Source organism: Cetorhinus maximus, chromosome 19 (assembly GCF_964194155.1).
Source record: "Cetorhinus maximus chromosome 19, sCetMax3.hap1.1, whole genome shotgun sequence".
Taxonomy (NCBI): Eukaryota; Metazoa; Chordata; class Chondrichthyes; order Lamniformes; family Cetorhinidae; genus Cetorhinus; species Cetorhinus maximus.
In genome coordinates, this window is record NC_135897.1 from 31,841,268 (window position 1) to 31,856,947 (window position 15,680).

Here is a 15,680-nt window from a genome sequence, read left to right on the forward strand (position 1 = left end):
CAGCCAGCTGGCATCTAAATTTTGCAATGGGGGGGGTTGGGGCAAGCAATGTGCCTCCCCCTCTCAACCTGCATCACCCTTTTTTTACTCCATAATCACATGAAAGAAATAGTGCAAGTACCAGCCCAAACTTCACTCAACCTCCTAAATTCTAGGGAATGCTGTCCTAGCTTGTGTACTCACTCCTTAACTTAATCCTTGGTAGCATTCTGGTATTTCTACACTGCATTCCCTCCAAGGCCGGCACATCCTTGCTAAGGTGTGATGCCCAGAAGTGCTCACAGGTGTGGTCAAACCAGGGCTTTGTATAATTAGCATGACTTCTATCCCCTTGTATTCTATCCTCTAGATGTAAAAGCCAGCATTCCATTAGCCTTCTTGATTATTTCCATCCCAAAATTTTAAAGTAGGGGAGACCATTGCAGATACCCTAACTATAATCTTCCAAAGTTCCATTGATACGGGAGCCACTCTGCTATTTAAAACAGGTGAGAATTATAGACCAGTTAGCTTGTCAGCAGATTACTAGAATCTACAACTGATAACAACTGAACACCTTGAAAATTTTCAGCTGATCAGTTCATGTACCATGGCATTTTAATAATACCCCCGCTCTATATTTTTTAGGTCCAAGGTGGGTGACCTCACATTTACTTGAATTGAAATCCATCTGCCACAGTTTTACCAATTAACTTAATCTATCAGTAAATGCAAGTTTTTCTTTTGTAATTTTATGCTTCCATCAACACTGCTTACAATTCAACCTATCTTTGGATCATTGGTAAATTTGGATATGGGGCTTTCTATATCAAAATTTAAGATGTGAATAGTTGAGGCCACAACACAGATCTTTGTGGACACAATTAGTCGTACCCATCTATTATCCTTCCCCTCTGTCTCATGGCAACCAGCCAATTTTCTAACCACATAAATAATTTGCCATTAATTCAAATAGCTTCAGCTTTGCCCAACAGTTGTGGGGCTTTATTAAACGCTTTCTGAGTTAATCTAAATAACATCCATGGACATTCCCCAGTTTGTTACTTTAATCACTTCTCAAAAATTCCATTGAGTTGGTCAGGTGTTACCTACCATTTACAAATTCATGCTGGCTTGCTCTGATCAGTTCAAAATTGTCAAGGTGTTCAGTTGTTATCAACTACAGAAGGGGTCGGCAACCAATGGCATGCATGCCAAAGGTGGCACACAAAATGATTTTGAGTGGCACTCACGCTGCTAGTCCAATTAACGGCACAAAAAGTTCTAAAGAGAAAAATATTTTGTCATTTACTTATCTCAAGAAGGTATGTTACATTGATAATAGATGTATAAAATTTAAAAAGTAAATGTGTGTGTTTTATTCTTTACTGGGATATTTTTAAGTCCCAATTTGCTGCATACATCAGTATTATGTAAATCGGAACATCACACTGCATTTGGCGTTGTGCGTGCCATGCTGTCTGTCATGATTTTTTTTCACTGTAAATTGAGGGATACGTTTGACAAAATGTCAGCTCCTAAGAAAGCAAAGTTAAATATCTGTTCATTTCAGCTTTCTTGGGCAGACTAATTTGGATTTATTCAAAAGAAAGGACCATTCTGTCTGTGCTTTCTGTTGTGAAGGTGTTGTTTGTCACACATCAAGTGTTCAACAATATTTTCATACGTGTCACAAGAAAAGCTTTCTTGCTGAAACGGACAAGAGTATGTCAATCAAAAAGGCAGCAGCATGATATGAGAAGTAAAGCGATATTTTTAAGCGCTTAAGTGTAAGTAAAAGTCAAGCCACAGAAGGAAATTACAAAATTGCACAGTGCATTGCAAAAATGGAAAGCTGTTTACAGATGGGGAATATATAAAAGAAGCTTTCCTCAGCAGCTCGGAGGTTTTGTTCAATGATTTGCCAAATAAAGACGCAATCGTATTTTGAATAAAAGAACAGTTGAGAGATGCGCAAGTTAAATGGCAGAAAACATTAACGAAAAGCAGACAACTGCATTAAAAGGCACAGCGGTGTTTAGCATTGCACTTGATGAGAATGTGCATATAAATGGTGCCCCACGTTTGGCAGTTGTTGCAAGATATTGTGCTTCCAATGAAATCCGATAGGAACTTTGTTGCCCAAAACCCCTGCTGCAGATCCCTGCCAGCGAAATTTAACTGTTTGAAAAAACATTGTGTTTGCAACGCTTTCAGCATTTGGATCCACATAGCTACGTGAACAGGTATTTTCACACAGCAGTCAGTCCTCTGCCCTTCTTGGAGCCGGTTAACAACTGATCACTCAGAAGCCTGTGTGCAGCTTAAAGTGGCCAAATACATTTCGGACATTAGAAAACTCAGCAAGGAAAAGCAAGGGCAAGGACCACACTAAACTGGTAAGATCTGCATTTTAATTTAATTTTAAATGAAGCTTCTTAAACATTTTAAAAACCTTATTTACTTCAAATACAACAATAGTTTAATTATATATAGAGACCTTATAAACGCTAAAAGGTATTATTGGCACCCGAAACCTTAAATTAGAGTAAATAAATGAAGACTTAGTACTTCTGAAAGGTTGCCGGCCCCTGAATTATCGGTTCTAGTAATCTCCTGACAAAACGGTTGGCTAACTGGTCTATAATTCTCATCTATTTTAAATAGCAGTGACATAGACAATTTTCCAATCTAAAGGATTGGCTCCCAAATCAATGGAACTTTGGAAGATTATAGTTAGGGTTTCTGCAATGTTCTCACCTACCTCCTTTAAAATTTTGGGATGGAAACCATGTGGTTCTGGAGATTTTTCACTCTTTAGTGCCATTATTTTTCTCATTACTGTTATTTGGCTACATTAATGTTGGTGAGTCCCTCTACCTGATTCAATATTAGTCTTCCTGGGATATCCAGCATGCTATCCTCCTTCACTACTATAGATACTGATGCATAGTAATCATTTGGCATGTCCACCGTTTCTTTATTTTCATTGACAATATTACCATGCCAGTTTTCATGGGGCCCACATTGCTCCTGGCTACACTATTTTTCCCCATTATTGTAAGAAACTTGTCTGCTGATTTTGATATCCCTTGCAAGTTCCTTCTCATACTCCCTTTTTGTAGCTCTTACCATCTGTTATGCTACCTTCTACTGCTCTTTGTACCTCTCATTTCCATTTGCTTTGATATTCAATTTTGTTTACATCCATCAAAAGCCAATTCAAGATGTCTGACCTTCCTCTGCCTTCTTATATTTAAGCATGCAAAGGACAGTGGCACAAGTTAGGAATGGGTTCATCCAGAAGAGCCACAAGATTAACTGTAAATTGGGGTCACACACCAAACACAGGTTTAAAATAATAACGCACTGTCATGAAAAGCCGATTACAGCCACAAATTACTTATGGGCATGTTGAACTTTTTAAGGAAGACTGGTGTGTTTTTAAAGAAATACAAGCAAGGACACTGAGCAAAAGACGGCTGATAATGTAACGTGACCACATTCAGAAAAATTCTTATGTGGATTATGCTGACAGACCTGTCCTGAGAGAACATGGAATGTCACACCTGGAAAGGTGTCATGGCCTCCTTTAAGCAGAGACACCTGAAAGGGAGATAAGAAAGACACAAAAGGCTGAACTTTAATCTCCTGCGGTTGTGGAGACAAAGGCTAATTACCACGTCTCAGCAATCATCTAAAATCCACCTCTTGTTGATTCATATCTCAGAATGTGTAAATGGTCTGAAATGAAAAGAACATGGACTCTGGGTGTGAGTCATAGTTTTCCCTTCCTGAATACACAGGGAAAAATCAGTGAAAAAACTGGGGTGCTGGTGTGCTGTGTGTGACAGCAAGAAGACCACCAGCTAGTCACACCTGCAATTGCAGGCAAAGCCTCTCTCTCACTGGAGGCAAGGCTCAGCAGAAGCCACAATCAAAAAGGAAATAGGGCAGCTTCTTCAGCAATCCTGCAGAACTAAATGTCTCCAAACCAACTGCGAAACTGCCAAAGTCAGCTTTACCAGAATCACCCAACTTAATGGCTGCAACGTTTCACCATCTACTCCTCATGGACAAGTCAAAGACTTGTTTGTATATCTTTTTTAACTTTTATTTGGGCTCTTAGCTTCTGATTTCTGATCTGTATGTATGTGTGTTGCATTTTATTATTTTTCTTGAGTTTTTCCCAACTAAGAAACTTACTGTTTCTTTGGCTCATTAAGCTTGGTTAAATTGACTCCTTCTAAAAAAATATAAACACATTTGGTCTGGGAAATGGTATCCACAGGGGAAGGGAACCCTTTTAAATTAACCCTGTTGCGACCAATCAAGGGAGTTGAATAAAGAAGGGGAGCCAGCTCACTCCTCCTCATCCAGGAGCACAACAAAATTTGGGTCCCATTTGGGAAGTTAAACTGGGGGACCTTGCCCAGGGGCCGGTCGTAACAGTGCCCTTTTCACATACTTGAGCTCAAGTCTTTTAATTTATGTTTATTTAGTATATATTTGCATGGGGCCTAGATAACCTTATTTAAAATTCTGACTATTTGTGGCCTGACCCATTACTTTCAAGTCTTTTATAAAGGGCCCTCATTTCTCTGTCCTCCCATGTTAAATCAGCTGCTTCTATACTGTTACAATTCTCTAATACACTCATAAAACAAGGTCTTCAGAAAATGAATGACTTGTCAGAAAGATCTATTAATTAAATCTGGCATGTTTCACTCTGAGGATAAATCACACAGCACCAGGGGACCTTTGGTATGCTGTAGTTGGTGTCTATTGTATCTGAAATGTTTTATGGCACCCAAATGAATGCAGCTTCTCCAATTACTGCTAAGCCAGAGACAATATTACATGCTTGATGTACTAATATTTCAAACTTGAAATTAGAAGGGAACATACTAGGTAACATAATAATGTATTCTCTTCCTAATGACATTTAGTGAGTCAGTCAGATCGACCATGGATGCCACAAGTTCAAGGAACAAACTTGCAATCTTCCTGATCTGTTGGATTCAGTGACAATTCCGCATGCATTCAACCAACGAGTTGCTGGATGTTTCCATAACAATAGACTTGTGGGAATTCACTTCAAACAACCAGCATTAATCAGGCAAGCTCAAGAGTAATTTCCTTCATGTTGATCACTTCGTTTAGGCATCAGAAGAGAATTTTGGTAAATTGAGGAATTACCTACTTCACAGCATAATATTCCCAAGTGAGCAAGCATTGCAATGCATTTCACAAAGATGCACTTAAATGGCAATTGTTCCTTTTGAATACACTGTTATACAAATTTCTGAACTCTTAAGAATTCAATCCAGGACATCCTGATTTTTAAAAATTGAGCAATTTAAAACAGTATTATGAAAAGGGGCAATTCCTCTCTAGCCCAAAATAGCAAAAGGTAAAAATAAATAAATTATTGTTATGGGAAAGGTCTTGTCTCTGCTTTACCCAGATTGCTATTTTTGTTTTGATCAAATTCTGCTGTGATTGCAGATATACCTAATCCGGAGTCTGAACACACAGCATTACAAAACAAAAGATCAGATTCTTTCTTCAACAAAAAAAAAGTTCCAAGGCCAATTACTCTACAGCTCACATGCAACCAGAAAGAGACTGGTGAAATTCAGCACACAACTAATACTTTCTCAAGCACTACAAACTTACCAATACCAGGTGCAGAATTTATACTTGCACTTCTAAATCATGAATTATTGACTCAGTCAAATCTAAAACTGCTCATTATGAATCCTCACATTTTCTGTGCAATGCTTTATGCCCTATTATGCTATTTTGTCCACAAATGGTTAGATTCAATAGCTAATAACAGTTACAAGCATATCGTTTAGGACTTTAGACAGTTTTCCACCAAAAACATCAAAAATTAATCTCCTATCCTATTTTGAAGCAAATCTCCAAGTGCAAAACATTTAAAAATTTGGCAGCCAAGGCAGTTCCACAGAAATCAAATAAAAAGCCACAAAATATGTAACTTTTCCACCTTACATTTCACTTACCACCTCCTTATTGTCGTGCACTCTTTTTTTCATGTGATGTTATCATGAACTCAACAGACAACACATGAAGCAAACAGGAATTGAGATTTAACCTGGCATCATCTTTGGGAAAATCCAGAGAAATTTGAGGGTAATTAATAAAAATTTTATGTTATTTAATGTAAGATATTGGTTTGGCACAGAAATTGTACTTCTGGTATTCTCTAAATAGCTCAATTGATAAATATACCACTTGGTGTGATTCAGACACATACAGATCAGCAAGGCCCCAAACCAACCATACCTTTCTGCTAAGGTGAGGGCAAAGATGAATGGGCTCCAATTGCTTTCAGTGTATCCAGGTAGAAGAGAGGGGAAAATATCAGCCAAGCCCCTGCTCCTGTTTGCTACCCAATGAGCCCTGCTGTGAAATGTTTTGTAAAACCAGGATTAAACTTGACTGTCATGTCATCTATGATCAAATAGTTTGTGTTGTTCCTTATCTGGACTTAGGGTATCCGCCATGGCTCAGTTGTAATGTCCTTGCCTCTGAGTCAGAAGGTTAAGAGTTCAAATAACTCCACTTCAGAGGCTTCAGTCCAAAATCTAGGACAACACTATCCAGTGTAGTACTGAGTGAATGATGCCCTTTTAGGGGTGCTGTTTTTCAGATGAGACATTAAGCCCCTCTCAGGTACACATAAAAGACACCATGGACACAATTTCATGGGCTCCCCTTAGTGGGTTTGTAGGTGTGGTTGGGGGGGTATAAAATTCCCAGATAGCCTTCCTGCTGCTACCCACCTGCCCCAACCTGTCTGAAATTTTACAGGGGACGGTGATGTGGTATGTCGCAGTCTGCTGCCACCGTACACGTAGAGGATCTGAATGTAGGCCTCAAGAGATCTGTCTCTATGCTATCCATACTAAGTAAAATATTGAGATTGATGGGGCTTCAGGGTGAACACTAGTATCTGAAGTTTATTACTAGCAACAACTGTATACAGTTCTGCACAGGCCTTGATCTGGCCTGGGTCCTAATAATTACATAGGCTGATTACTTGACTATTCGCCTAATTCATAAGATGTACATCGAGTCTTGCTGATACAGGGTCACAGGCAACAGTGAGCATCTAACATGGAGTCTGTACTTTTATACTCCAGCCTCACATATGGTCATGTCACAGTGATGTCACTATGCAGCTTCTTAAAGCTACATGTCATTGTCTGCATTGGCGTGCATACAATATCACAACAGACAGGTGAATTGATGCCCTTAACTAGTCATTAAGGGCCGCTTCCTGCCCAGCCACAATTCTGAGAGGCTGGCAGGTGATGGTCAGGAACAGGGAGGAAACGTGGTAGGTTACCATTCTCAGGTATTAGGAAGTGGGGGGGAACGCCTCCATCACAGCTGCCTTTCTTGATCGTCCCCACCCCTCCCCTCACGTCCCAAACTTCAAAAAGGTACTAATTCATTAAGTGAGTTGGGACACCATAAAATTGTGCAAAATGCCATATAAATGCAAACTCCACCACCCCTCCATCCCCACCACCTTCCAAATTAAAACTAGCTATGTTGAAAAAGTATTCTCAGGAGACGAGGGGAAAATGCTGGAAAAACAAAAGCCCTAACTGAGGTAATGTGACATTAACACTTTAGTGAACTTTTTAAAAATATATAAATTAATACAGATTAACATCCTGCAAATTTCAAGTTAATATATTAGGAGTTTGCATTCCGTTATCATAAAGCCATCAAGAACTTCTACCAGTTTCCTTGAGGGGGTTAATATGCTCAGTTTCTACCAAATAAGTATCAGATTTAAGGCACAAGGATGGCTGACCCTGAAGCCTTGTCAGTTACATTAACCATAATGTTTCGTCAAGCTTTAGCTGGATTTCACACTGAGATGTCTCACTGTGGCAAAAAATTGCACCCTTAAGGACAATCTAACCCTTCATCTATCTCACTCCACAATGACTGCACTTTGTTCCCCAAACAAGTGCCTTGTGCTTTTGAAATGTATGTTCTAAAGGAGTCTACAATCCTGCCGGCAGTTTTCACATCAGAGATTGAGTGGAGGCAAGTTGTTATAATGGCACACAAGATAAACAAAGCATAAAAATAAATTTAATCATGAGGGCCTGGCAATTCTGCTTGGTTGCCTTGATGTTTCTGGTACAATTCCCCAGATAAGGATGTTCTAGCCCTGGAGAGGGTCCAGAGGAGGTTCACGAGAACGATCCCAGGAATGAAAGGCTTAACATATGAGGAACGTTTGAGGACTCTGGGTCTATACTCGATGGAGTTTAGAAGGATGAGGGGGGATCTGATTGAAACATACAGAATACTGAAAGGCCTGGATAGAGTGGACGTGGGGAAGATGTTTCCATTAGTAGGAGAGACTAGGACCCGAGGGCACAGCCTCAGAGTAAAGGGAAGACCTTTTAGAGCAGAGATGAGGAGAAACTTCTTTAGCCAGAGAGTGGTGAATCTATGGAATTCATTGCCACAGAAGGCTGTGGAGACCAGGTCATTGAGTATATTTAAGACCGAGATAGATAGGTTCTTGCTTGGTAAGGGGATCAAAGGTTATGGGGCGATGGCGGGAGAATGGGGTTGAGAAACTTATTAGCCATGATTGAATGGCAGAGCAGACTCGATGGGCCGAATGGCCTAATTTCTGCTCCTATGTCTTATGGTCTTATATTGGCGCAACCAATGCAAAAGATCATGGGATTAAATTACATATTGTGTTCAACACAATTAGGGACGACAATCCTTTGAGCTCATTAAAAACAGTGTGTTTGAAACAAGCCCCACCCACAAAACTAGCCACACCCCCAGGGTGACTTAATCACCACTGGGAGTTCCCACTAATTAGGCTCACCTGCAGCTCTTCAAAGAGGCCAAAGTTAAGCCAGAACGTTTGGGCCTAAGGATACTAATGGGTATAATCCTAAAGGTTTTGGGTTTTTTTTGTTTGATTTACTAAGGAACTCACCACTATTCCCCAATCTAACTAGAAAATAATTTTGCATATTTTTTAGACATAACTTTCAGTTTGGGTTACTCTCAGGGATGGATTGATGTGTGATCTAAAATGCTTATTTTTGTGATAAAACCATTTTCAACTGTATTAATCAAACTTTGCCAAGTCTATACCCAATCAAGGATTTTTAAAAACAGTCATTTCAAAACTAAAACGAGTTATATTTATATAGCCCCTTTAACATAATGAAACAGGAGTATTCCTAAACAAAGTATGACACCGAGCCACAGGGAGATATTAGGTTAGATGACCAAGGTGTGTTTAAGGAGTGTCTTAAAGGAGGAAAGCGAATTAGAGAAATGGAGAGGTATAGAAAGGGAATTCCAGAGCTTGGGGCTGGGCAACTGAAGGAACGCCTACCAATGGTGGGGCAATTATGACTGGGAATGCACAAGAGGCCAGAATTAGAGGAGCATACATATTGAAGGGTTATGAGGCTGGAGGAGATTACAGAGGTAAGGAGGGTCAGAGTCTGGAAGGATTTGAAAACAAGGTTGAGACTTTAGAATCAAGATGTTGATTGACTGGGAGCTAATGTAGGTCAGTGAAAAGAGGAGATGGGGAACGGGTCTTGCTGTGACTTAAGACATTGGCAGCAGTGTTTTGGACGACCTCAAGTTTACAGAAGGTAGGATGTGGGAGACAAGCCAGCAGCAGAAAATAAATCATTTTTAAATTATGCTTGATTGCACTGGTTATTGGCAGATTATATGTTAGCTGATATGCAAATGAGTTTAAGCAGAGAAAGAAAAGTATTTTCAAATGCTGTGCAGTGGTCACATTTTGGGGCCAGAAGCGCCAAGTGTGCCAAAGGAGAAATTCTTATCCGATATTTGTTGCAAATATCTACAGTAACATTTGCTACTACAATAAAACTGCACAATGAAATGCATTTTGTCAAGAGACCTATTTTTAAATGTTGTGCATTCAAGTATTGTTGAGAAAAGCTGATCCATTTTCTGTGACACAATTACAGTCCTTAAAAAAAAAGTCTGTTGTGATCCAATGCTGTGTATAATATCATGATTTCAGTGTAAAGGGATCAGGTGTCCTCATTTCTTTCCAAGAGTTTATACTTTTTAAAATAGTTTTCTCTATCCATCCAGCACCCAGCCAAGACTTGCCTCCTCTTTTCCAGAATGTGGCAATTCTTGTTTGAGGTTGAGCTTCACAGACTCAAGCATCTCATGACTACTTCACCCAAATTTTTTTTTCCCACTTGTGAGCCTACAGACAAGCTTTCTTCTAATTTAAAGTCTAAACACAGGACACTTAGATAATATAATTTGAAAAGCTGTGCAAATTTCATTTATATACGGTTTTATGTGTATTGAGGGTTCTTTCTGTATGTTGTAAATAGTGGCATGATTTTAGTTATGTTAGCAAATTATAAATGTTGAAGTTTATTGTATTTTCATTATTAGTTTAAATTTATTTTGTGATTGATTTCTGTAATGTTGAAGGTGCCCTACCAAACATAAATATATGTTTAATTTTATGTGCAACACATGAACATTCTGTGAATTAGAAATGCCAACTTCTTAAATCATTTTAATGAAATTGTCCTTTGTACAGTCAATTGCATTAAACCATACAACTGCATAGCAACTTTAGCTCACATAATTACGGCCAAAATGATTCCATTATTAGGTATAAAAACTCCAGCTTCAGCCATTCCACGTTTCTTTTTCTGAAAGTGCTGCAAGATTACGTGACTAAAGAGACAAAGTCACTTTGCATTATGTTCACTGTGTCATATATACAATCAAACCTTGCAGACAATACCAGAGCTGGTGAAAGAAGTGGGATGCAGCAGAGAGCTGAGCTAAACAGTTCAGCAAGAAATGGAGAAACGAGTCTGTTTAAAAAAAGGTGACAGTATACCAGGTAATAAAACATTAACTGGACAGCACTATCAACTTACTGGAGGCAGAAATCAGACCACCTCACAGAAAATTTGTGCAAATATCGCAAATTGACATTTTACCTACACATAGTCAATGTTACTTTCTTTTGTGAAAGGTTTTTAAAGCCTCCAACAGATTATTAGAACTTGGACAATAAATTCACTTTAATCAAAGCAAATTAAAATAGGGAATTTCTAATTTAACCCTGGGAATGTTATTTCAAGCTTAATTAACTGAAACTATGAGGTTATAATTAAAATAAGTGAATATGGGTTTTTTTTTAATCTCTTTTAACAAAAATACACTGTTAGACAAAACCTTGAACATACTGGCATCAACAGAACAACACAGTAATTACATTTAGAGACACTAGCTATGTTCAGTCATAAGGAATCAACAAGTTGTGTAAGACTAATCTATTTTAATGACTCAGAAGCCAAGGGTATTAGTGAATCTTGTAATGGTGTAAATTATTGATGAATTCAACAATGGTGTAACTATTTTTGCTATTTTCATACAAGTGTCGAGTTCGAATCAGATAGCCATCCCTTTTAATGGCAAACTGATCAATTCAACTGAGGTTATTTCTAAACACACATCATAAACCTGCACACCTTTTGTAATACCTACACTAATGGCCTTGTAGCCACAATCACAAATAAAGTGCATTCAGTGGCACTGCGTATATAGATTCACATGACTGACTACCAAGAATGCAGAATTTGCCTGCCTAAATTCCTAGCACACATAAAACATTCTTTTAAAAAAGTGATTAAAAAATAAAAGTAAGTTGCTGCCAGAAAATCTACAAATCAAATTATTTATTTCAAATTCAAGGTGGAAAAGTTTCACAAAAAAAGCATCTGTCATTGCAAGGTGTCAAAAAGAATCTGTACAATGGTATCAATCGTTAGTGCCACAGTCTCACAGACACTGAAATATGACAAGAGCTGTAAAAGGTTCTGTTCTTTGAGATGACTAATGACGTCTCAACTCACCTGCATAGCGCACAGGTGCATCCTTGTCCAATGCAACCAGTGGTGGATCGAGAAAAACTGTGTCATTGTTCTCTGTTATCACACCGTGGTAGGATGTCTCAATCCATGGTTTGTGCTTGTTTACTAAAAGCAAAAAAAGACACAATCAGAAAGCATGAGTCAGATTATATCAATACATCTTTTCAGATTAACTTTTTTGCCTCCAAATCCTACACAGTTATATTGACTAGGAACATGGAATCCACAAGTTAATGTAGCACATGCCAGTGAAACATGGCTTCCTGCTGTACCTTTCTTCTTCTGACTTATATTATGCCCCTTTGATTGCTAACAGGGAGAATTTTTATCCTGGAATATTGACTCTGTCATTGTCATTAACAGTGGAGCTACTCCAACTGAAAACAGCATAACGTTCATCTGGTGCAGGCTATGCCGGTCAATCATGGTACAGTTCACATTTCCTCTGCCTGAAGATTCTGCTAATGATGTGGATTTTCAGTGGATGTGTAGCCAAGAACTGAAATCAGGGTTATTCTATATTTTAATCACCAAGGCGCCTGTGAGGGACTAAGACCCTGCCCTGTCTGTTACAGTGCCTTTGACAGCACCTTCTAAAACTCACGTTTTCTATCATCCAAAATAACAAGGACAGCAGACGCATGGGAACACCACCACCTGCAAGTTCCCTTCCAAGTCACATACTACTTTAACTTGGAAATACATGACAATTCTTTGGTTGTCGCTGGGTCAAAATCCTGGAACTCTTTTGTGTAACAGCACTGTGGGAATACCTACGTGACATGGACCCCGTGGTTCAAGGAATTGGCTCACCACCGCCTTCTCTTGGGTAATTAGGAATGGGCAATAACAGACAGCCTTGACAGTGATACCCATATCCCATGAACAAATATTTTAAAAATTCAGATCCTTGAGTTCAACTGACATTAAATCCAGAGGCAATTCAGAAAATTCTAAATCTCTAGATGTATTGTGTCTAGATAAGCATAACATTTTTTTCAGACTAATATTAAAACATGGAAAATTGTAACAAATGCAACCAATTCAAATTTGCCTGGCCAAATTTGTTAATGCCACCGAAGTGTCTCTCTCCAAACATTAGTAGACCGCTTTGGATCTCAAGCCAACAGCATATTGCTGGAATACACCATTTTACTGTTTGTTGCTATGAAGATATTTCAAATGCGACTAATGAACTATTGTGTAAAAAAAAACTCTTGAATTAAATGTAATAAAGAAATTGGTTCCAAATACATTGCAATTGTTGCCAAATTCCCAATTATTCCTCCCCAGAAGGAAAAAAAACAGTTCCGACCAGTACTCATTTCCCAGTTTTCACTGTTTTTTTCATCTGGGTTTTATATTCACTCCTGGTACAGATAGTCCTACTGCATGTGTAACACATAATCCATACTTCAGCGCATGCTTTCATTGCATCAGTCTCAAACTTTATTTCAACCTGAAAACACAGACTGCAAGATTACAAGTAGATGGCATCTTTAAGAGGCCAATACTCTGCTCTATTAAGGACTTGGTGGCTCAATGTGCAGCATTGTATCTCTCAAATGCACTTTGTGGATGACGAACGGGCGTCATTAGCCATGCCTTTAGGGAGTAACCCTCATCACCAAGGAGCCAACCCTCTAAGCACCAAGCTCCCTTAAATATCTCTGGCACTGAGGAGTGACTCAAAATGTACGAGTCGTGCAAGCTCCCTGGGCACCTAGCACGACCATGCTGGATCTGCTTTCTGTGATCAGAAATTAGCTGGATGTGCAGTGAAATCCTTTTCTTTTAATGAATCTCACAGGCTGCTGCCACGGAGCTCTCAAGGACACATGCATGCAGTTGATGGGGCCCTGTACTTGCGTAAACCCTGAGATTGCAGCGGATCTCATAGCTCTGGCAGGCCGGCTTGCTTTATCCTTGTGAAAGTTCACATAATGGTGAGCTTATTGAGAAGGGCATCAGTCACTTCCCTTAATCATTTGTGTCGCCGATTGTGAGATTCCACAAAGGTCCCCAATGGAGCCCTGGAAGGATCCACAGGCAAAAAAGTTCAGAGCATTGGTACCTTCAGAGCAACCGGCCTTGGATGCCCTCCAAGTCTGTGCTGCGTCAGTTCCTCAAAGAGAATGTGGCAAATACCACATCCCGAGACAAACAAAGGCTTCTGCGGCACTGCCTTTCGCTCATCTCCACGTATGAGCTGCGCCTTCTAGAGACGCATGGTCCCACCAAACATCTTCATGCATTTGGCCCCTCATTGGCATCTGGGTCTTCCAGGGGCCCCGCTGGCTCTTGTTTCTCAGGGGCGATGGCCTTCGCTGAGCTGTGCCAAATGGCATGGGGCCTTTCTTCTCATTCTCATCTCAGCTATCAAGAATGCAGCTTTGCCTGCATTCTCCACTCTTATTTCTGTAAACAGATACAATTGAGCAATCAGTGGTTGTTCCCGCTAATGGTCTCCCTCCATATACAAGGCAGACTCCAGCCCTCGACTTTCCCTTAGTTTGCACATCGCATACCAAGGCCACCCCTTTCAGGATGATATCATCCTGGAGGAATACAGGTGGCTGAGCTTTCCTCTCACACGTGACTGTGCCTTCACAACAAGGGTCCTCATTAAGGTCAAAAGACCCAAGTCCTAAGAGCCACAGTCAGCCTTGTGTTGGTTGTCCTCCAGTGGACTTGGCAATAACTATGCATACTCAGTCCTTGCACTTCTATCCTGACTGCAGGCATGGAGCCTTGAATGCCATAACCAATGCACTGAGAAGATGAAGGCTTGTAGGGCCCATGCAGCTGATGTGGTCATCAATTGTTGGACCTGGCATCCATTCTGACAGGCCTCTGTAAGGATCAGATGTCAATTTAGACCATATGCACCACAGCTCCCAAACGTAATGGACTGTCGCCTGAATGCGCACCATTAAAAAAGGAGCCAAGCTCATTCATTGTGCATTAGACCCTCACGTCCAGCACTCAGCTGCGCCATGCTCTCCATGGTTTGAGCAAGACAGTTATAGGGTGCTCCTTCAAACAGCCAAGATTTGCTGCGTTGAACTCCCATACACCAAGACCCCTCCCCGACCAATTTTTTCTAGCTTGTTTTTCGAACTGCATCATTGCAAAGTGAGCTTGAACATGGTGCTGCTGACCTTCCGTCTGGGAGACCAGCTTCCAACCTCCCCCTATCACCCACCAAGTCCCTCCCATCCTCCTCCATCCTCAGCGCCTCTTAATTACCCTTCCTCCTGTCACTATCCAGCCTTCCCTGTTACCTTTGAACCCATCACTATCCATTTTAATATTCCTGTCCTTCCCCTGAACCCCTTAATGTTGAAGTCCCTATGCCCTTTGTCGACCTGACCCTTTCCCTTCTCAAGGCCACATGCACCGTAACTTTCCGGGAGCCCCCGCCCCCACCCCACCCCACCCATCCCCTATGAGACCATCCAATACTACCCTATGACTTTTCAGCTGCTGACTTACAGGATGCAGGTGCCTTCCCTGACTGTGACTGTGCCATCTGCCTCACAGTACCATGACTTTAACTCCTAGGACCAGGTTCCTTAGGTGACTGACCCTGCCCTGCACACGATGCTGTATGATCATCATTGCCCAGAGAGGCCTACTCCTGCCCAAGACCAGGATCAAGATATGTTTGCCATGCAGAGCCCCAGAACAGTTTCGTCAATACACCCCCGACAG

The 15,680-nt window shown here is 40.3% G+C and overlaps 1 protein-coding gene across 1 annotated transcript in view; it reads right to left on the reverse strand.

The window, feature by feature from the left end:
- Positions 1-15,680, reverse strand: part of clstn2a (calsyntenin 2a) — a 524,817-nt gene that overhangs the window by 244,062 nt on the left and 265,075 nt on the right. The window contains exon 3 of the mRNA XM_078563666.1: positions 11,949-12,071. Within this exon, the coding sequence (XP_078419792.1) occupies positions 11,949-12,071 (123 nt within the window). The remainder of the gene's footprint in view (positions 1-11,948; positions 12,072-15,680) is intronic.